Source organism: Dendrobates tinctorius, unplaced genomic scaffold (assembly GCF_039654945.1).
Source record: "Dendrobates tinctorius isolate UK_male_01 unplaced genomic scaffold, ASM3965494v1 ptg000016l, whole genome shotgun sequence".
Taxonomy (NCBI): Eukaryota; Metazoa; Chordata; class Amphibia; order Anura; family Dendrobatidae; genus Dendrobates; species Dendrobates tinctorius.
Window position 1 is genome coordinate 26076840 of NW_027361684.1, and position 23867 is coordinate 26100706.

The 23867-nt window shown below is 40.4% G+C and overlaps 1 protein-coding gene across 5 annotated transcripts in view; it reads right to left on the reverse strand.

Annotated features, from left to right (window-relative positions):
- RAP1GAP2 (RAP1 GTPase activating protein 2) overlaps nucleotides 1–23867 on the reverse strand; it is a 1085931-nt gene that overhangs the window by 182163 nt on the left and 879901 nt on the right. The window contains exon 1 of one of the 5 annotated variants that reach the window (XM_073565587.1): nucleotides 18111–19601. The exons of the other annotated variants lie outside the window; for them this stretch is intronic. Coding sequence (XP_073421688.1) covers nucleotides 18111–18137 — 27 coding nt within the window. The 5' untranslated portion in view covers nucleotides 18138–19601. Of the gene's footprint in view, nucleotides 1–18110; nucleotides 19602–23867 lie in introns of those variants that run through there. 5 annotated transcript variants of the gene reach the window in all.

The following is a 23867-nucleotide window of genomic DNA, read 5'->3' on the forward strand; positions in this document are numbered from 1 at the left end:
TGTATTTAAAGTGCAGTTTGTAGAAAGCAGGGATACGGGAACACAACCAATGTACGGTGAGTTACTGTCAAACAAAGCCCCCCAAAACCGTCATTGTCTATTCGTCCAGTGATGCTGAAGATTATGAGTTCCACTGGCAGTTTGTGGCTAGGGTCCTGTCTTCTAGAGCCCCATAAAGTACAGAGTCCCATTAGGCATTTACATTTGTTAGAAACCCTTAATAATGTCCTGATATCCAGTTCGCAATGCAAGCATACATCATAAACCCAACACAACAGAAACATTAATGGAAAATGCAAACTTTTGGAATGAAGAAAAGTAGCACTCACCAGATTCATATTGAGAAATGAACACAGGGATATTCCCGTACGACATTCAACATGTAGGGCAAATCTTATCTAAGTTTATAGCGTGTAGATAAAAGTTAACCCTCCTCATTACAAGTAACCCTGCTAAATGCACCCCAGCGTTACTGTGGCCATGACTGCGAGATATTTTTGAGATTTGTATCCTACGCAGTCACTACACAGTGGTGAATGACTATGTGATTGACCGTCATAGATATAGCAGTCATTAGCTTCTTAGTTTACAGTATAAATCCCTTATACATCTTCTGAGACGGTCGTGTCAATCACACTCTGATCAGAGTTTGAGGAGAACATGGGTGAAAAAAAGTCTCCATCTTCTCTATTTTGACAGTTCGTGGAAATCGGACTGCACTCAGATGTCATCCGAGTGCGATCCGATGTTTTCCACTGACTCATTGACTTGCGTGACCAAGTATCGGATCAAATGCTGAGACTTCTTCCTCTCAGCGTCTCAGTCCAAGGAGATAAAACGGACATATGCACAGCTCCATAGAATAACATTGGTTCAAGTGTGATCCAATGTTTTGTTACACCAAAAAAACTCAGACTAAAAAAGTCCTAAGTCCTTTGTCTTAAGGTGGGAAACAATGTTTTTATCCGCTTTTATTTTTCTAACTAAATAATACCTTGCTTCATTACATATGCCGTGAGCAGGCCAAAACAGCGTCCGTCTGCTGTGTGGCACCTGTGCTTTTAACACTATTTCATATATGAACGGAAACTCTCTAAATCCTTCTTCAAACTCCTCAATAACCGAGTTTCCACTCAGTTTCTGCTTTGAAAACTTCGCAAAAAAGACTCCATCCATCCCCAATACATCACAGCGATTACGGCAAAATTCTGATGTAAATCGTTTTGAAAAGTTGTGAAATATTTGTGCCACGCTGAATTGTGCAAAAAGTTTTCCATTTTCTCCCAACAGAGCAGAGCTGGGATGGGAGTATGACACCACAGTCAGGCTAATTGATGATAAGCTGTGGCATACCTAGCGCCAACAATCTTACTCCAGTCCCTGACTGGAGTAAGATTTGTGGCGAGACGCATGGGGCCGCACACCACTGTGCGCCTCATAATGAATCAGGAGCATCTGAATCCACCATGACCTCTCAAGACAAGTGTGAAAATTGACGGTCTTTGTGAATCAGGGGCTTTACATAGTGTTTACGTAGCCTTAGAGTTTTAGAAGAGTTTTTTTCCCTTAGACGTCATTTATAATTGGACAGTGCATAGCTTGTAGCAGTGGTGGACACAGACAGAATTGGGCACCTGTGCAAGAGCAATATATGGAGTCTTTGCAGTTCAATAGCTCATCAGAATGCACAAATCCATCAGCTCTGGAGGTAGAAATGGACCCCCTTACCTCTTGGGCCCCTGTGCAGCTTCACAGTTTGAAACAATGATATTTCTGGCTTTGGTTCAGAGTTTATACAATCAGGAACTCCTTACAAGAAGTGACATGCACTTTATTTCCGCTGGAATCGTTTCAAAAACTTTTCAGGTAAGTGGATTTCCCGTAGAAATAAATTGGAAGAGTTTTTCAAAGGTTTTTGAAACTTTTTTTTTAAAGAAGATTTTGAAGTTGATCTGTGCTCAATAAAAAATAATCAACACCTTTGTGAACATGTGCTGAGGAGATCTAGGCTGGAGCTTAGATTTAGGGATATGCTATATGGGATATTGAAGTATCGTAGCAGTCACATCTGGATACTGATGCCAGAGGAGAACATTGACACCAATATTTTATGGCACATAGCAGGTAAGGTCTTGTTACTGTTACCGATTTTGCATTAACACCAAGAAGGTACAAGGGATTGTTTAATGCATTAGTCGTGCATGCTAAGTCAGAACAAGGTTGTAAATTGTAGGTTATATATGTGATATATTTATTTATTCATTTCGATAGCTCTAACAAGTTCCACAGAGCAGTACAGTGATAAACAAATTCAAAACGAAACTATACGTTTTGAGGAAGCTCTAGGGATACCTGTAGGTAACCCATGTATATTCAGGAAGAACATATCAACTCGATGCGGATGTTGTCCTTGGTTGGCTATGGTAGGACCTTAGTGCTGCAAGGTAACATTGCTAGCTGTGGAGTAACAATCCTTGAAAGATCAGGCTAAGGCCGGGGTCACACTTGCAACTGCAATACGAGAAACTCGCGCGAGTCTCTCATCTCAATACCCGGCTCTGCCGCCGGCAGCTCGGGATCGGAGTGTGTGGCTGCATGTATTTCTGTGCAGCTGAATGCTCCGGTCCCGAGTGCCGGTGGCAGTGCCGGGTATATATGTTCGAGTTTCTCGCATTGCAGCTGCAAGTGTGACCCAGGCCTATGGGAGGAGAACACAATGCCATTCCACTTCCAACTTTTCTTGTAGAACTTGATCTTGATGCCGACAGTTGTACGAGCACCTTATCACATCATGACATGAGTTGATAAACTCAAATTTTAAAGAATCTGGTGCCACCTTATATTTTTCCTTTTAAGATACTTTGATACTTAAAGATCTATGTCCAATTTTTCTCATAATACGTCAGAATTTCTAGAGTCCAAAGGGCTTACTACTTATTAAACTCGTGGCGTCTCATAGGTATGACTACTCATCAACATAATGAAGCATTTCAGGATTTGCATAAAAAAAGCATTTTTTGTAATAATTAGTTGCATCGTTATCTAAACTTCGGTTTAATTACACATGTGAAAAGAAATTCTGAAGGGAATAAAATAATCAAAATAAGTCTGCTTTGATGGGAAACGGTTCTTGAAAAAAAATAGTCTTTTCGGTGCCTGGGTAAAACACTGTGAACGTGTTAAAGTGTAATTATGCATTGTGAGGGTTAACTTTACCATCATATGCTTTCATCTACAATATAATAAGCCCTGACATAGAACAATATGTTTGCTCAGCCGCTATTTAAAGTTGCAGACAAGTGACAAACACAGCATATAGTCCAATTAAACACATGGTTGTAGACTTCAATGTCTGAAAAGTAAATATGCATACCATATCTGCTGAGCCAGGAATATACGTATTTTGCCTTCAAGGTCATGGTCATGTCTTCCCAATAGTTGGGGATATCACGGAACAAGATATTTACAACAGTCCTATTAATATATGTTATTTGAGAGAGATAAAAAGCTGGATATAAGGTTCAACACATTTGAAGAGTAACTTAGATATGGAAATTCATCTACGTGTTCATGAAATGGCCGGAAAATACAAGAGACGGAAATTTTAAGAGTGGACTTTTACAGCTGGCTCGAGAAATATTTGGGCAATGACAGAATTTTCAGAATTTAGTATAGTATAGACTTTTCAGCTTTAAGTGAAGGATTTAAAAAGATATTGCAGCATCAACTATTTAGGAATTACTACCATTTTTTCACCCTGTTTCTACATTTGTACAATCCCAAAAGTTAATGGAAATTGACAGGTTGTAGGAAAATAGCTGCTGCCCATGATCTCTCCCTTTAACATAGAGATGATTTCCTACTCTTTTCATGTAGACAGAGAAAATAATAATAATAATAATCTTTATTTATATAGCGCCAACATATTCCGCAGTGCTTTACAGTTTAACAGTTTCAAAACACAAGTCATAAGTAACAAAGTTAACAATACAATAATTAAAGCAAAATAAGACGACCCTGCTCGTGAGAGCTTACAATCTACATGAGCTCCAGTCAGAGACACGCTCCTTATGCAGTTCTGCGCCTGCCAGACTGTGGAGACCTGTGTGTCGCAACTAGTGCCTTCTCCCCTCCCTCTAATCCCGTAATGAAACACAGACAATCCTAGGTGGGTTGAACAGGTCGGTCACAGTTTATTAATTACATAATCAGAGAAAGGCAATTACACTTCGTAACGGGCGGCTCGCGCCGAGATCCTGTCCACGATCGACAGGCGAGTTGGCCCAACGAGCGGTTATGAACCTTTGCCCTCCTCCGCTTCTACCGCCATGGAGGATCCTGTGTATAACCTACACGGGACTCCGACACCCACCCATCAGCGTTAGGGCCTGTTCAACCCCATCCTGTAAATCAGACAGAAAAATATCGAGGCCAATGTCCGTCAGGTGAACTCTGTCCGGTCTTAATAGTCTTGTGTTATCCCCTTGCAGCTGGTGGTGACGGACAACGATACCGCCTTTTCCTGTCACAAATTTTCCCATCCTGGTGTTGAATTTCCTCCTTGTGCACTCTATGGCTTTTTTATTTCTTGCACCGTGCCAGACGGCCCGTGGTATCATCTCTGACCACACCAGTATCATATTTGTGAATAAACAGGTGAACCTTTCTATATCTGTTGTTATCCATTTATACAGATCCGCCGCCTTTACTTACCTAGATCATTGCCACCCGCGTTTAACACCATTATCACTGGGCGCTTTGCCCTCCTTGAAATGTCAACCATCTCTTTGAACACCTGTTTCCATTGGAGGCCTCTGATACCTCTCCAGTTAACCTCTAGGCCCGGGAGGCCAAGATTCCTTCCTCCTGGATGCAGTTTGGCCCTTTTTTCCGCCCAATAGACATATGAATGTCCTACAACCCAAACTTCAACTCCATAGACCTGCCATGTAGTCGGCGACACAGAGGCATGGATTAGTGGCATCAGTGATTGGCCACTGTGTCCCACAGGGATAGTGGCCACTGAATACCCTGTGGTTGCGCATTGGGATGCTGGATTCTGAAAGCCTGCCAGTCACCCGAAAGTCTGTGTTCAGGCTATTCCATGCCCATCTTCATCATCAGTCAGGATCTGAGGATGTTCTGCTTCGAGGTCATGAGCTCTCTGATGCAATGTTGCTGCCTGTCTCGCTGTCATCCTCTTTTGACACTTCCTGTGTTGCTCAATAGCACAATAGTTTCCAGGTGTCCACCGGGAGGGAAAGAGAAAAGCAGCACAGAAGACAATATACAGCAGTACTGAGTTGGGTAGAGGTGAAACCAGCTCTGGGATGAGATAAAAGACTTGTTAGAATGCTCGGCACCATCTTTCTGTGTTTTCTCACTCTACTTCTCACTCGTCCTCCCCTCTCCTCTCTCAATACAATATAACAGAGAGTCTAACTGGACAACTTATAGTTCTGGCCGTCCATTTTATCTACGTAAACCAGAGTTGAGATGTTTTCTTTTGCAGAGTGGATGATAAATTCAGGAGGCAGGGGGTGGGTAGGAAACAACTCATACGTGGAGAATGAAGCAGATTTCTCTGAAAAGATATTCTGAAAAGTTTCTTATATTCACATGTTCTACTTGAAAGTTCCATTTGAGATGCAAACCTTTATTATTGCTGAAGAACACAAATGGCAAATCAGACTTTGCAACAAAACAATGTAAAAAGCTGATAAGTTATGGAACAGGATTGCATGGACAGATGAAGCCAATCACATGCCTCAGCAGTCCTGTGAGCAATGAACAATGGCTTTCAGTGCCAATACAGACCATTAAAGCTTCCAGAGCTGATTCCATTGGGGATGATAGTAGGTGAGTATACAGTATTCCATGTTTATTTTTATTTCACATCATCCATGGCACCTGTAGAATTTAAATGAGATCAGACAGCCCCTTTAACTTGATTTGTAAAAAATAGTGTGAAAAAGGATCAAAGTCCTCATGATCAAAAGCATACCACATCATCTGTCAACCATGATGGAGGCAGTGTTATGGCATGGGCATGTATTATTTTTACTACTATTATTATTAATTTTTATAGCGTCATTTATCCCATGACGCTTTATGTGTGAAAAAGGGGCATACAAAGGCAAGCACAATAAACATGAGCAATACAAGGCACACACAAGTAAAAAAAGAGAGATGACCCTGCCTGCGAGGGCTCACAGTCTACAGGGGATGGGTGAGGATATACGAGGAGAGGGTAGAGCTGGTCGTGTGGCGGTTCAGGAGACTGAGGATCACTGCAGGTTGTAGGATTTCTGGAAGAGGTGGGTCTGCAGGTTCCTTTTGAAGGTTTCCATGGTAGGCGAAAGTTTGATGTGTTGGGGTAGAGAGTTCGAGAGTATTGGGGAAGCACGGGAGAAGTCTTGTATGCGGTTGTGGGAAGAAGAGATAAGAGGAGAGTAGAGAAGGAGATCTTGAGAGGATCGACGGTTGCATGTAGGTAAATCCCGGGAGACCATGTAACAGATGTATGGAGGAGACAGGTTGTGGATGGCTTTGTATGTCATAGTTAGAGTTTTGAACTAGAGCCTATGGACAATTGGAAGCCAGTGAAGGGCTTGACAGAGAGGAGAGGCTGGGGAATAACGGGGAGACAGGTGGATTACTAGGGCAGCAGAGTTTAGGATAGATTGGAGTGGTGCAAGAGTGCTAAAGGGGAGGCCAGAGAGTAGGAGGTTGCAATAGTTGAGTTGGGAGAAGATGAGGGTGTGCACAAGCGTTTTTGTAGTTTCTTGGTCAAGGAATGTACGGATCGGGGAAATATTTTTGAGTTGGAGTCGGCAGGAGGAGGCAAGGGCTTGGATATGTGGCCTGAAAGAGAGGGTAGAGTTGAGGATGTATGGTCGCAAGTGTAAAAGCACCATTGCTGTTTACAGATTATGTGAATATGGATTTTAGTAGGATGAATTATGAATTGTATAGAGCCATACACTAAAAAAACAAGAACTTCTTGAAGAGAACCTGTCACCATGAAAATACAGTTCTATCTACAGGCATCATGTTATAGAGTAGGGGAGCAGAGTAGAATGATATATAGTTGTGTAAGAAAAGATAAAGTATAACTTGTGTTTAAATATTTTTTCCTCTACTCTTTCTGGGATTTTCAGTCCAGTGGGTAGTCCTATGAGTGACTGACAGCTTTTTTTTATACAAGAAGCTGTCAGTCACTGATAGGACCGCCCACTGGACTAAAATTCCCAGAAATAGCAGAGATTTAAATGATTAAAACACAAGTTATACTGAATCTTTTCGAACAAAACTATAGATCAATCTACTCAGCTCCACATGCTGTATAACATGGTACCTGCAGATCGGACTGCAGCTTCATGGTGACAGGTTCATTTTAAGCTAAAGTATTTGAATATTCTCCGTAGCTCAGTAATTCATCTGACCTCAAACTGATCGAGCATGCCTTTCATTTACTAAGGAAATAATTGACGGAAGAAAGACCCAAGTAAAAATTGCTTATGTTTAGAATATTATGTTAAGTCATCCAATTCCTTTTAAGACTGTGGGAAAAAAAAAAGTCCCTATGTAAAAATTATTTTAATTCCTTAACAGTAAATGAACAATTTTTGAAAAATTTAGATGGCTTTTCTTAAAAAAAAAAAAAAGCCTGATGGTGTTTTATGTCTTGTAAAAAATATAGCAAGCAATGCTGTCAAAACACTGAATTTACAATCGACCATATAAATTTCCCAGAATTCACCTTCTACTTTACACGGCACTTTATTCCTGTTCACATATAAAATTTATCACATAAGAGCACTACATGTTATCAGGTGTTTAAAAATGCAAGAGAATAGAGGGCAGTCAATGTGGAAGTCTATATAAACAATGCTTCAAGCTGTCCCTTAGAATAAACCTTTGGGGTCTCATAATTATTTTGACTTGCATGCTCTGTCATTAAAATTTTAACACCTACTACAACAAGGTAAAGTCTCTTCAAAACGGAGTTGCAGGCAGTGCTAGAAGCCAATATCTTTCACTTAGTAATGTATACACTAGTACTTTACTCATTGGCTTTTATAAAACTATCAGATGTAAGTGATGCCCTGCAGATAGAAAAGTGTCCAGACTAGCCTCCATGGTTTAGCTGGAAAGGATGAACATTCTCCTGGTTATGTGATCGTCACACAGGTGACCGGATTGTTACAGTACAGTTATTAGAACCCTGCACATGTGTGTCCGTCAAATGACCAGCACTCTTGTTAAAGGGTTTGTCCAGCACATAGCAATTGATTACTTACTTCAGGATATTTGAAGGAGTTATCTGGAACTATTTTTTTTCATTATGCTAAGAACTGACAGGTTAGCAACTACCTGAGTGATCGTAGACTGCTCCTTCCAGGGATTCTGCTGCTCACATCAACAGAGCTCTTCTTCCTTGCTGCTCTGTCGGAGGGGTGTGACTGCCAATGTAATGCTGACTGACAGCTGGATCTTTGCAGTGAGGAGCATGTAATTAGCAGTTACACCCCATCAATAGAGCAGAGCATGAAGGAAGCACCTGCTCTGTTGACACATTGGCTCCAGAAGTGGCAGAATCACCGGCAAGAGTGGTTCATGACCACTCTAAGCCGATAGAGAACGGCACCAGGCAAAACAGGCAGGTAGTAAGCAACTGTAAGTTCTTAAGCGCATGAAAAAAAATAGTACAGGGTACCCCGTTTAAGTGAAAGGGAGATAAATGCAGCACTCAGAAGCTGCCACTAAGCAGTGTATGGAACTGCTATGTTCTGTCCCATACACTGCTCAGTTCTGAGCACTGCAGGAGCAGATTTCAGATGAATAATGGGTGTGTTGGGTGTTACACCCCCACCAATCTCATAAAAATAAACTATTCTTAGGGGCTATCATCAGTTCTTAAGTCCAGAACAATCATCAATTCTTAAGTCCTGAACAACCCTTTTAAGGTGCCCAAATAGCTTTCAATATCTATTCCTTAAGACTCTGATGGCAATTGGGAATCTCCCCAAGAACAAAAGGATCCCATCTTCTCCACATCATCTGTTGGATGAGAGATGGAAGGTAAATACACACATAAGTTAGGCAGTACCACCAAAATTGGTGACTTAGATGTTAATCTAATGTCTATTGTAGCTACTCACTTGGGATAATAGGTAAAGATAAAACTGCAACTGACCCTGCCGATTCCTTTATAGACTAGAGATCCTGACCTTGCAGTCCCTATGTGAGGGAGATAGGCCTAACGACAGATTAGAAGATGGCAACTAGGACCTGTGCTGCCTGAAAGGCCATTGAGTGCTTCACGTACCTCCTAAAGAAACGGAGGGCAGAGCTGAGTGAGAGTTACCTACAAAAGGGAAAGAGTGTTGAAAGAAAGGAAAGATCCCAGGGTGAGTAAAATAAACCATGAAATACAAAATAAAAGTATAAAGTACGTACTGCTAGATAATATGCACCTACTTTCTACAAAGAAACAAAAAATAGGACCAGAGTAAAGAACATAAACAGCAAAGTGATAAACCCTAGCTGGAGTTTTCCTGACTGACTTTCAATGACATCAGAATGGCTGGACATCCAAATGAAACTATCGCCAGCAGGAAATGCCAGCAGGGGGAAAGAATATAATACTGCACTCAAAAGGTGATAGGGCACACAAATGAAAACACCTGTGTTATGCTAAACAGACTGTAGCCAAAACTGAACCTAACCAACCAAAAAAAAGTTGTGTCTGCTGTGGCTTGGCAGACAGAGAAGCCAACCACAAAACAGTCTCAAGGGTTCAAACCCAGGAGCATGACATGTTCATGGTGGAATTTACACACTGCGAGTAAACAATGAAGAATTCCAATTAATCCCCTTAAGCTATGGTCCAGAAGATGTAATATGCAAAGTTATATATTCAATAATTTAGATTTATTTGCTAAAACTTTAAACTCTTTAAATGGATGTTACCATCTCATTCATTTATGGCATATCCAGTTATATACCGTAAATTTATAATTGATGTAAATCCCACCAACGGTACCATCAAAATTCTCAAGAACGGTGTCCACATGGCTTTCTGTCAGGAGGTGGTTAGAATTCTTATACAAATGAATGGAAATTTCAATCAAGACAAAGTTCGGATAGTGTAACCATTAAAGAGTATTTTAAGAAGTAACTGGTAAATCTATGGGGACAAGTGATACCATATACAGGTCTGTCAGGGAGAAATGAAAACCCATCATATTAAAGAAATGAATTCAACCACTTTTAGTGGTTAGCGCTGCAGCCTTGCAGCGCTGGGGTCCTGGGTTCGAATCCCACCAAGGACTACATCTGCAAGGAGTCTGTATGTTCTCCCCGTGTTTGCGTGGGTTTCCTCCGGGCACTCCGGTTTCCTCCCACACTCCAAAGACATACTGATAGGGAATTTTAGATTGTGAGCCCCATTGGGGACAGTGATGAAAATGTGTGCAAACTGTAAAGCGCTGCGGAATATGTTAGCGCTATATAAAAATAAAGATTATTATTATTATTTTAAAACCTAAATCAACAATTGATGTAGAATATTGATCGGAGTATGCAAATAAGAATCTGTCTGATTTTAGACACAGTGCTTGTCTTGTCCGTGGCTGGTGGAGGGGTTACAGCTCAACTTACTTCAACTATTTGCTTCCTAATGTCAGAAGATAATTAGAAATGGGGTCCTCCTAGTTTTTTTGTTAACTTGTGGTAACAACAGCTGAAATGCATCATCAAAGTTCCTGAGTTTAGATCCCGTCACTTATCAGTTTTTTTGTTATATGTACAGCTACATCAATTCAATTAGCGCATTATTTTTACTTCTTCAAGGAATGTGTTTTGACAGCACTGAACATAACATGCAAACTCTTCACAGCTTTCAAGTCTATTGATAGTTTGCATGTCCTGATTTGCATAGATTATAATTTGCCATTAATGAGTTGAAAATAGCACATTACTACTGTTTTGATCTCCAAGATCCTTGTCTCGTCATTAGATTGATGGAGTTGTATCTGATTAATGAGGAGCATTAGAAGAATACTGTATCCCCTTTAGTTTTACTGTATGTTTTCTCCTCAATAAAGATGCATTTTAGAATTATATTATTGAGGGGGGGGCCCTTTAGGAAATATTAAACCTGCACCTCTTTTTGGTGCTAGTCATCACTACAATACTTACGCTGGACCAGTGTGCTTTATGTTCCTTTCCGTGATCTCTGAGTTAATTCTCTACACCCTTGTTTGCAGACTCTTTACAGGGAATCAGTCAGTAGAATTAACCCACCTAAGTTGTCTTTATGAAATGATACCTTGACATCTGAGCTCTGATCTCTTATTCCAGAGGAATCCACATTTTCTTAATATGCTCATGAGGGGTGGATACAGATTTCCCTGAGAATCTGCCTCCAGAGCTTATTTTACATGAAAGGGGAGTTACCAGTGTGAGACATGTAGAGTAGGAGAGCAGATTGTCAGTCATTACATGTCTCACACTGGTAATTCCCCCTTTCATTTATAATAAGCTATGGAGGTATTCTCAGGGATCAAGGTATGATTTTATTCAACTTTCTTTAACTTGTATACCCATATGACGCCTTAGGAAGGTTGCTCCTACTAAAAGATTCCCTTTAAAAGAGGTCTTTGTATAGGTTCTCTACACCTATTAAATATGAGATGCAGCCAACTTGGTCTTGGCCCCTTCTATCCAAGGTCCCAATAGCAGCTCCATAGTCTGCACTATTGTATGTATGCCTGTGTATTATATTTAGATTATAGGATTATTTCTTTTTAATAAGTTATTCATAAATAGCCATAAAAGGTTAAATTTATAGAGAAGGGTGTGTTTCATCTACGTGTCTTCTGCTTACAATTTGACCATTATTTCTAGTGTTTAAGCAATTCCTCTGGTTTCAATTTGAAGCAGAAGTGTTTCTGACAGCAGAAGCATTAATAAAACTATATCTGTTATTTGTGATGAGTGAATTTAAATTTTGCAATTGGCTCAAGTACTATATATCCCTGAATTCTGAATAACTTCAATGTGAATCAAAGGTTCATTATTACCTGGGGTGCCTCCAGACTTCATAGCATAAAAAATACAGGGTGGAAAAATAAATACCACAGCATAGTAAATGCAGGGTGACTATTTTATTTCTGAATCCTTTTTCCGGGCTCTAGAAAGGAGCAAACTGCCTTTATTTTGCTGAATTTACATAAATTGAATCACAGAAAATTTGGATTCAGAAGCATCCAAATTTTTTTGTAAATTTCAAGGAAAATTTAACTCGCCTGAAACTGATTTGTTTATCTCTATTATTAGTATTGTTATTATTATTGTTATTATATAACTAACTTATTAATTTTCATAGGATTTTTAGAACTCTTGAATATCTTATGTTCTACAATCTAAGGCTTATATTTATTAAAAAAAATATAAAACAAAATCTAAAAAAAAAAAGATAAACAGTATATTTACTGTAGTAAACGTGTTATTATTAAATAGTTAATTACTGGCCATTAATGAAGGCGTAACAGTCTGGAAAAATAGAGGAGTCGGAATTAGAACTTTGGCTTCACAACTCTACAACCTTGGTTATTACACAGTCAAAAGACATATGGTAAATGCGCAATAAAAGTATACATATTATACAATGCATTCTGTAAAGAAATATATTTTAAGCGATATTAATTTAAATATAATTACTATTAATATTAATTTCATTATAAGTCCTTCTCAAAAATCTAGATCACCAGGGATTTTATTAACCACTATGCTACATGTAATATTCTCAGATCTGGACACCATTTATTAAGGTGCTAAACAATCAGAGGTCAGTGTTCATGACTCAACTTTAAGAGAGAGAATGGGCAAAAATGGCCTGCATGGCCTAGTTCCAAGTCGAAAACCATTGCTGAGCAGTAAGAACATAAAGGCTCTTCTCAATTTTGCCAGAAAACATCTTGATGATCCTCAAGACTTTTTGGAAAATACTCTGTGAACTGACGAGAAAAATTTTCAACTTAGGTGTATGTCCTATTACATCTGGTGTAGAAGTAACACAGCATTTCAGAAAAGAAACATTATACCAACAGTAAAATCTAGTGGTGGTAGTGTGATGGTCTGGGGCTGTTTTGCTGCTTTATGACCTGGAAGACTTGCTGTGAAAAATGTAACCATGAATTCTGCTGTCTACCAAAAAATCCTGAAGCAGAATGTCCGGCCGTCTGTTCGTGACTTCAAGCTGAAGGTCACTTAGGTTCTGCAGCAGGACAATGATCCAAAACACACCAGCAAGTCCACTTTTCAATGGTTTAAGGAAAACAAAATTTAGACTTTGGAGTGGCCTATTCGAAGTCCTGACCATAATCCAATTGAGATGTTTTGGCATGAGCTTTCAAAGGCAGTTCATGCTCAGAGACTCTGCAAAGATAAGAGGGTCAAAACTCCTTCAGAGTGTTGTAAAAGACTTATTGACAGTTATTGCAAATGCTAGATTTCAGTTGTTGCTGCTAAGGGAGGATCAACCAGTTATTAGGCTTAGGGGACAATCACTTTTTTCACACATGGCCCTGTAAGTTTGGATTTCTTTTTTCCTTAATAATAAAGACCTTCACTTAAAAACTGCAATATGGGTTTACTTGTATTATCTTTGACTAATATTTAAATTTGTTTGGTGATCTGAAACATTTAAGTGTGATAAACATGCAAAAGAATAGGAAATTAGGAAGGGGGCAAACACTTTTTCACACAGCTGTAGGATGCCATGTTTCTCAGCAGTGCGAGTCCTGTTTATGCAGGATGATGCTCCACTGATAAAAATAATCTTTTGCACAGCACAAAAAATCATTTCACCCGATTGCTAAGTGTTTTGCTCATTCATCGGATGATCAGTAGCCAGTTTATGCTGTAAAATAATCATGAAACTAGTGTTATTAAGAACACACGTTCACAATTATCTCTCAATGTGATTGCATCTTAAGAAGACAAGTTTGGAATGTATGCTTTCATCAACATAAAACAGTTATCACCACAAGAAATGTATTCACAATTAGATACCATTAAAAGGAGAATTGTTCTATAAAGTTGTCAGGCAGGTCAGAATAAAGAAAAACAATGCTACAGGCTGTAAGAACAAAAAACAATAGACAAAGTGGTTTACAACCGCCAATGGCTAAAGTCACTACTGTACATATGTTTCCATGTGCCACTTGTTTCACACTGTTCTTGTTCTTTTGGCATTTACCTCGTAAATAGATATGTCTCTGTTTATTTCCCTAGGATTCCTAAAGAATCTGGATGAACAGGAAAAGTTGTTATAAATTCACACACATTTTACAATAGATAACAAGGGTTGGATCTTTGGATTTAATTACCTGATTGCCACATAAATGTTTACATAAAACTGGAGAAAGATAAGTCTATGTTGTTGGTTTTCTCTGGACAGCCTCAAAGTTGAGAGTCTATTTGGCCCTTGTTCCAAAGGATGATTTTCGAAATAGTAGTTCCCATATTTTTCAAATACTGTATGGTCCCATGGGGGGGGAAATAATTGTTATGAATAAAGCCAAATATTTATGGGGCGTTTTAATATAGATTTTACACTGTGGCTCAAAGCTTCAAGTTACTTCTCTGCCTGTTCTGTTGTTGAAAAGCTACAATGGCCTCATATTATCATCAATTCACCAAGTCTACACATAGGCCCTCATTGATAAAAGAGTATAGACCAGAAATCTGACCTTTGGTGTTTTTACTCCAGTTTGGCCCAGCTGGGATGACAAGGGTGTGACACCTCAGCTCATCTAATTCATGAGGAGTTGTGGCATTCCTTACACCAGAAATTTTACTCCAATGTTTGACTGAAGTAAAATTTGTAGCGAGGTACACAGAGGCACATGCCACTTCTCATATGCTCTATGCTCCTGATTAGAGATGGGTGAACCCGAACAGTAAAGTTCGGAGTCTGTACTGAACATCTACTGTTCGGGCACGGATCCCGAAGACGGACTTCACCAGGATGTTTGTGTAATTGTTCAGGTTCGGCACCCTGAATACCGGTTGTTTCTCACTCTGGACATCGTGAGAAACACCGGAGGCTCTGATCATTGGTAAATGATTACTGCCGGAAAGAGCACTGCGGCTCCCTCATTATCAGATGACAGAATGAGCCCACAGCTGTGACCAGAGGTAAACATTTTACATACAATACAGTCACAGGCATCAGCTGATGGGACTAATATTCCTATCAGACTACGCCTGCTGCCATTAACATCATTGGGAGCAGGCAGTGGCTCATGGGAGTATTCATCAGTGGACGCCTGCACTATGAATAAATATATAGTAAAAAAAATAACTTGGGTTCCTCTTTGTTTTTTTTATAACCAGCCAGGAAAAACTGAAAGCTGCAGGCTGCAACCCTCAGCTGTCAGGTTTAGCAATGCTGGTTGTCAAGAATAGAGGGTCCCCACTTTTTTTAAATAAATAATTTTAAAAAGCGGTTTGAGGTCCCCCTCTTTTTTCACAACCAGCCAAGCTGAAACAGACAGCTGGGGGCTGGTATTCTCAGGCTGGTAAGGGGTCATGGATATTGCCCCCTGAAACTAAAAATAACAGCCTTGAGCTTTGCCCAACTCTTTCCACTTGTCCTGTGGTGGCAAATGAGGTTCATATTTGTGAGGTTGATGTCACCTTTGTATTGTCCACTGACATCACGCCCTCAACTTAGTAATGGAGGGGCGTCTATAAGAAGCCTCTCCATTACTAATCCTACGGTTATTTTATAAATAAACACACAGAATAAAGTCCTTTATTTGAAAGAAAAAAATACACTTTTACTTTTGTATTTAAAAATTACAAATTTAGTTATACTCACATAACACCCATTCCATTGAAGCCATGGTCTCCTATAAAAAACAAAAATATAAAACAGCCATATCTCTCACCTGTCTGACATTCTGTCCCACACTGTAATCCTTGTCTGGGATAAATAGCTTTCAACATGGACGGTGCCAAGGTGCGATCGTCCAGGCTGAAAACCACTGGAGAATGAGCTGCTGTGAACTCCACCTCAGTGACTAGCAGTGATGTCATGGAGGTTATCGCTGGTCACTGAGGCTCCTTTCCCATCTGGACACCTGCAATGCAGACATCTCAGTGAGATCACCGCTAGCACTGTGAGAAAAGTATTATAATGCAATGCTGAGCTCAGTGAGTCACAACAGTTCAGGAGCCTGGCGAGGAATGCAGCCTCAGAGACCTAACCACTAGTCACTGAGCTGAGCTCACAGCAGCTCATTCTCCAGTGGTTTCCTGCCTGGACAATCACACCTCGGCACCATCCAGGTTGAAAACTATTTATCCCAGACATGGATTATGGCATGAGAGAGAATGTCAGACAGGTGAGGGATATGGTTGTTTTTTATTTTTGCTTTTTTTTACAGGAGACCATGGCTTCAATGGAATGGGCATTAGATGAGTATTTTTGTTTATTATTTCTGCTTTTTACAAGATACGATGTCTTCCATAGACTGGGCATTAGGTGAGTGCAATTGTTATTTTTAATCATTTATTTAAATGATTTTTAAAAATGGGGTGTTGACCCCCTTATTTTGGATAACTAGCCATTCTAAACCTGACAGCTGAGGATGGCAGCTGTCAGTTTTGGCTGGCTGGTTATCAAAACTACAGGGGAACCCATGCCATTTTTATTTTAAATTTATTTAAAGCGCAGGCACCGGCTGATGAATACTCCCATCAACTGCCATCTGGTCTCACTGTTATTAGTGGCAGCAGATGTAGGCCGATGTGAGTAGTAGTCCCTCCTGCTGAAGCCTGTGACCATTGGTAAACTCTTACCTTTGGTCACAGCCGCGGGTTCACATTGTAATCTCGGCTCTCTGACCGGCGGTAATGATCTTACCGCCGATCAGAGGCAGTGTTTGCCATGCTGTCATGCACAAACACTGAATGTTCGGGCCCCCCATTCATGTGAATGGGGTTCCGGCACTATTCTAGTACACAAACCAAACTTTTTTTAACTGTTTAGCCGAATCGCTGGACCCGAACATCCAGAGGTTCGTCCATCGCTATTTGTGATTCAATAAGATGTCTGTGTCTCTTAATGAATCAGGAGGGCCTGACTTTGGCTTGCCCTCATGAAACTTGCCGGTCTTCACAAATCCGTGCCTTAATGCTTATATATCACCATAATTCTAATTTCCAATCATCTACAATTAGGATATTCTGAAATATTCTAGTTTCTATGTTACCTAAATAATAAAATACATGGATTCAACAATTGTCATTAGGTAGAATCTGTATCTAAAAGAAGCAAAAAAGCGTCTTCCTTCATTTCTATGTATGTTCTTCCTTTATTAAGCATGCTACACCTTTCAGTTGTACATGTGACAGCAGTGCGACCTTTTCTATAGAGAAAGTACTTAAATATTTTATGTGTATGGAGCTTCTTACAGCCTTTCAATGCAGACATCTTGTTCACATAATTTTCTTACAAGTGTTCAAAATGTTAATTACTATCTTCGTCTTCCAAATACGTAAGATAACATCTATCAATCTGCCTATCGAATTAATTAGTTTTATTGTACAGATTAAAATTATAGAATTTTTAAAAAAATATATGGCTTTCGTGAAACGTCAAAATTCTTGTTACTGATACCCACATGAACGTTATAGAAAATAATGTGAAATCTATTGGTCATTGAAAATACGATACATAGATAGATATATTGATATAAGCTATATACATCAATTCATCTTAAAGCCTATGTCATATAAAGAATTTCCATTAATGTTGTCAAGTTTCCACTAAGATATATAACAAATAAATAAATGACTAAATAAAATAATAAATGAATAAATAAAATAATACAAAGCATATGCCAGCAGATGAGAAGGTTACAGTAGAGAATAAATACATTTTTTGGCCTTTCATTTTGTCCCCTGAAGGAATGAGTTAGCTAAGTGTCATGTGTACACAGCCTGTAGAAAGATAAACACAGGTACAGTACCAGCAGTAAAAAATAAAGTACGCCCCTGATAAAACATAATAAAAAAAATACATAACTCACCAGAATATTCCTAAGGAAATCCATCATGATTCCAGACCAGACAGGATTATCGAACCCAAAATTATTTTTAAACTCTGGGGAGTCCCGCCTCCGGGCCAGTTGACTGAGTCCCTACAAGCCCGGCACACACCTGACTCCTCTACCTGCTCACTGAGCTTCCCATGCAATGTTTGAAGAGTTAAAAGGGTGGGTCGGCTGCCAAAGCTGATCACAAGAAACAGGTTGTGCAGGAAATTAAGGCAGTACAAAAAAGAAAACTCACACGGATTTGGCGTGCGGTCTGTGTAAATAGTCAAATGTCAGAGAAGCACAGAACACCTGAGAGTAGCTCACCGCCAATGATACCGATGGATAGTTCGTTTTGAAGGCATAACTTGGCAATTTCAAGAAGAGCCAGTTATTGTGGAGGAAATACTTACTGTAAATGTGTTCGACAGCACAAAAATATTCCTTCCTCACACATAGCATACAGTAGGTAAATGGAGAGCCTTCTATTCAGCACTCTTTTACAATCTATGTATCATTCCATCAGAATTTATCTAACCAGATAATTAATGGCTTTACATACACGTGAAAAAGTGACGTCTGCCTTATGACATCCTAAAAATGTTCTGCAATGGTGTCATAAATTATAGCTTAGTGCGTTCTCATATGTTCACATCTGTGCCGAGGTTTTAGTTTATAACACAATTGAAAACTTTGCAGCTAAATCTACATGTGGAGTTTGCAGCGAACTGCCTGTGGATGTGCCACAGATTTACTGCAAAATTCTAAAAAGTAAAAATCTGTTATGTCTGATATATCTGAACGTAGCCAAATAAATCAAAACCTGAAGTCTTCATTAGGACCAATGCTTAAGGGCTCATTCAAACGTCTGATTTTCACGTACGAGTAGTGTTGAGCGATACCGTTCGATACTTAAAAGTATCGTATCGGATGGTATCGGCCGATCTAAAAAAAATATCGGGTATCGCCGATTCCGATACCGGAAGTCCCATTCAAGTCTATGGGACTTCCGGTATCGGAATAAGAAAAACCCTACTTTTGCCTTGTACAGCCTCTCTGGGGTCTGTACGGGCCTTTCGGGGGGCTGTGCCGGCCTGCCGGGGGGTCTGTGCAGGCTCCGGTGGTCTGTGCAGGCCTGCCGGTGGTCTGTGCAGGCTCCGGTGGTCTGTGCAGGCCTGCCGGGGGCTGTGCAGGCTCCGGGGGTCTGTGCCGGCCTGCCGGGGGGGGCTGTGCCGGCCTGCCGGTGGTCTGTGCAGGCTCCGGGAAAGCTGTGCCGGCCTGCCGGGGAGCTGTGCAGGCTCCGGTGGTCTGTGCCAGCCTGCCGGGGGGCTGTGCCGGCCTGCCGGTGGGTTGTGCAGGCTCCGGGGGTCTGTGCAGGCATCGTCCGATGGGACTACAAGTCCCATCAGGCGATGCCTGCTACCATGACAGTGATTGACACATTAGCCAATGATGGGACAGTAGTAGTCCCATCATCCGGCTAATGTGTTGAATGTAAAAAAAAAAAAAAATTTACATGCTACATACATACAACATGCATACTACATATATAGTACATGTAACATACATACAACATACATACTACATGCAACATGCATACTACATACATGCCACATACTACATGCATGCTACATACATGCTACATACTACATACATAATACATATATACTACATGCATGCAACATGCATACTACATATATACTGCATATATACTACATGCATGCAACATGCATATATACTACATACAATACATACATATAGACATACAGTACATATAACATAGAGTACATACTCACCGTCACTTGTCACTTTGATCCCCGAAGCCATTGTCCCCTTGAGGAATAAATATCAAAATAAAAAAACACCAATATACGTACCCCGATCCGCAGAAGTCCACTAGGGTCCCACGTCCATCTTGCGTGGAGAACAGCAGCATCAGCTGATGCTACCGTTCACTACCAGCTCCAGGAATACAATGACGGAAGGTAGGTATCCTTCCGCACTGTATTCCTCCACCACTTTTAAAAAAAAAAAAAAAGTCCCTAGTCCCTAGTCCCACTTTATGCCATTGCTGCGTGGGAATTTCCCACGCAGCAATGGCATAAAGTGAGACTAGGGACTTTTTTTTTTTTTAAAGTGGTGGAGGAATACAGTGCAGAAGGATACCTACCTTCCGTCATTGTATTCCTGGAGCTGGTAGAGAACGGTAGCATCAGCTGATGCTGCTGTTCTCCACGCAAGATGGACGTGGGACCCTCGTGGACTTCTGCGGATCGGGGTAAGTATATTGGTGTTTTTTTATTTTGATATTTATTCCTCAAGGGGACAATGGCTCCAGGGATCAAAGTGACAAGTGACGGTGAGTATGTACTCTATGTTATATGTACTGTATGTCTATATGTATGTATTGTATGTAGTATATATGCATGTTGCATGCATGTAGTATATATGCAGTATATATGTAGTATGCATGTTGCATGCATGTAGTATATATGTATTATGTATGTAGTATGTATGTAGTATGTAGCATGTATGTAGCATGCATGTAGTATGTGGCATGTATGTACTATGCATGTTGCATGTATGTAGCATGTAGTGTGTATGTTGCATGTATGTAGCATGTAGTATATATGTAGTATGTATGTTACATGTAGTATATAGTATATATGTAGTATGCATGTTGCATGCATGTGGTATATATGTAGTATGTATGTAGCATGTATGTAGTATGTATGTTGCATGTATGTAGCATGTAGTGTGTATGTATGTAGCATGTATGTAGTATGTATGTTGCATGTATGTAGCATGTAGTGTGTATGTTGCATGTATGTAGCATGTAGTATATATGTAGTATGTATGTTACATGTAGTATATATAGTATATATGTAGTATGCATGTTGCATGCATGTAGTATATATGTATTATGTATGTAGTATGTATGTAGCATGTATGTAGTATGTATGTTGCATGTATGTAGCATGTAGTATATATGTAGTATGTATGTTACATGTAGTATATATAGTATATATGTAGTATGCATGTAGTATATATGTTGTATGTATGTTGCATGCATGTAGTATATATGTATTATGTATGTAGTATGTAGCATGCATGTAGTATGTAGCATGTATGTAGCATGTAGTATATATGTAGTATGTATGTTACATGTAGTATATATAGTATATATGTAGTATGCATGTTGCATGCATGTAGTATATATGTTGTATGTATGTTGTATGCATGTAGTATATATGTATTATGTATGTAGTATGTATGTAGCATGTATGTAGTATGTAGCATGTATGTAGCATGCATGTAGTATGTAGCATGTATGTAGTATGCATGTTGCATGTAGTATGTATGTTACATGTAGTATATATGTAGTATGCATGTTGTATGTATGTAGCATGTATGTAGCATGTAATTTTTTTTTTTTTTTTTTTTTTTTTTTACATTCAACACATTAGCCGGATGATGGGACTACTACTGTCCCATCATTGGCTAATGTGTCAATCACTGTCATGGTAGCAGGCATCGCCCGATGGGACTTGTAGTCCCATCGGACGATGCCTGCACAGACCCCCGGAGCCTGCACAGACCACCAGCAGGCCGGCACAGCCCCCCGGAGCCTGCACAGACTACCGGTAGGCCAGCACAGCCCCCCGGCAGGCCGGCACAGCCCCCCGGCAGGCCGGCACAGCCCCCCGGAGCCTGCACAGACCACCGGCAGGCCGGCACAGCCCCCCCGGCAGGCCGGCCCGGCCCCCCGGAGCCTGCACAGACCACCGGCAGGCCGGCACAGCCCCCCCGGCAGGCCGGCACAGACCCCCTGAGCCTGCACAGACCACCGGCAGGCCGGCACAGCCCCCCGGCAGGCCGGCACAGACCCCCGGAGCCTGCACAGACCACCGGCAGGCCGGCACAGACCCCCGGACAGTCGGCACAGCCCCCCCAAAGGCCCAAACTGACGGCGCATCATGATGCGCACAGACAGCGCATCATGATGACGTCATTTCGGCAGCCAATCAGAGCCACAAAAGTGGCTCATTGCATTTTGGACTTCCGATTCCGGTATCGGATACGAAAAAAGTATCGGTACTCGGTATCGGAATTCCGATACGGCAAATATCGGCCGATACCCGATACTTGCGGTATCGGAAAGCTCAACACTACGTACGAGTGCTATCCGTGTTTTTCACACGTACCTGTGACAGTCTATGGGGCCATTCAAATGTCTGTGATTTTTCACGGTGACATGTCCGACTTTCACCCTAGGGTCGGATCAAAATTGGCAATGCAAGCCATGAAAACTTCTGAATTCATGGACTGTCAGAATGGAAAAGATGGACAACCTTTATCTTTTTATTTCTCCATGTACAAGAAAAATGGATGACACTTGAACTACACTCTGATGAAAATATGATCAGAATAATTGGTCTATTTTTCTTGTACGTGCAGTTATGGGACGTGTGAATGAGCCCTGTGTTTTCCATGTTCTCAGAGACAAGATTTTGTTCATTCTTTGTGATACTTTCAATGAAAATCAAGCTGATTGTTATGAATAATGAGCATATTCTTTTATAGCCTGTCACAACTATGCTCTATCAGCAGGCTCGGACTGGCCCACAGGGTAACAGGGGAATCCCCCAGCGGGCCACTGTGCAGATCTGGGCCTCCAACTGGATAGTAATTGGCATAATTCACTTGATTTACTCTGTACAGAAAAAAACAGCATCTCATCATTCAATAACCAACCTACGTAGACTATTATTAACGTTATTTAGACATATGTGTACATTTGTGAATGAGGGGAGTGTAATATTTGTATGCAGGTGAAAAGTGGGCCCCTTAAAGTCAATGTTACTGGTGGGCCCTTGGCACCCCAGTCCGACACTGTCTATTAGTAAACCAAAAATGGAAGTCATAGGTATGTTCAGACGAACGTTCTCAGTTCATCTGTGAGCTGCTAGTGTGCTCAGTTCATCAGTCTATTCATGGAAAGCGCTTGGATCAACTTTAGTCTATGTGCTAATGCACATGTGCAATTTTCCATATTTTCCATGTCACCTCAGGTCCACATGGAAAAATCATAGTATGTGCTAGTCTGGTGAAGTTTACATACCAGACTAGGGCATTTAAATAGCAAGCAGCTCCTGCAACCCACCGCTGTGTGGTTGCCCACACACTGGTCTGCAACTTGCTGCGATGACTGATCCAATAAGCTCAATGCTTGTCTGAACTTAGCATTAAGGTGGCCATCCTACTCCTGGCCCCTCATACACATGAATGTTCAGCTTCCATATTCATGTATTTTTAATAGATCGAGGAAACAAACTCAGCTAGATGCTTATGGTGGATGCTTCCAATGAATCTGAACATGACCAATCCTTCATTCCCCAATATACCATAAGCCAAAAAAAATTCCAGTTAATTTCTGATTGTGTGGAGGCACTGATCACATGGTAACATTCATAAATTAAATATCAGTTATATGTCAATTACGACTTTGTCCCTAAAAAGGAAAAATATTTTAAAAAAACAGAATTGGGGATTACAATTGTATTGTATATTTTCTAAGAAATTGGCATCAATCTGCTTTCATTCCAATCTTTTCCTTTAGCTTTAAAAAGTCCAAAATGGTACATTTCTTATCCAGTTTCACCTGATAATAGTTTGCTCACGGACCCAATTGAATTATGATAGGTCAGATGGAAAAAGTTTAAAATCCAGTCCTTGCTTTTATTTTGCTTT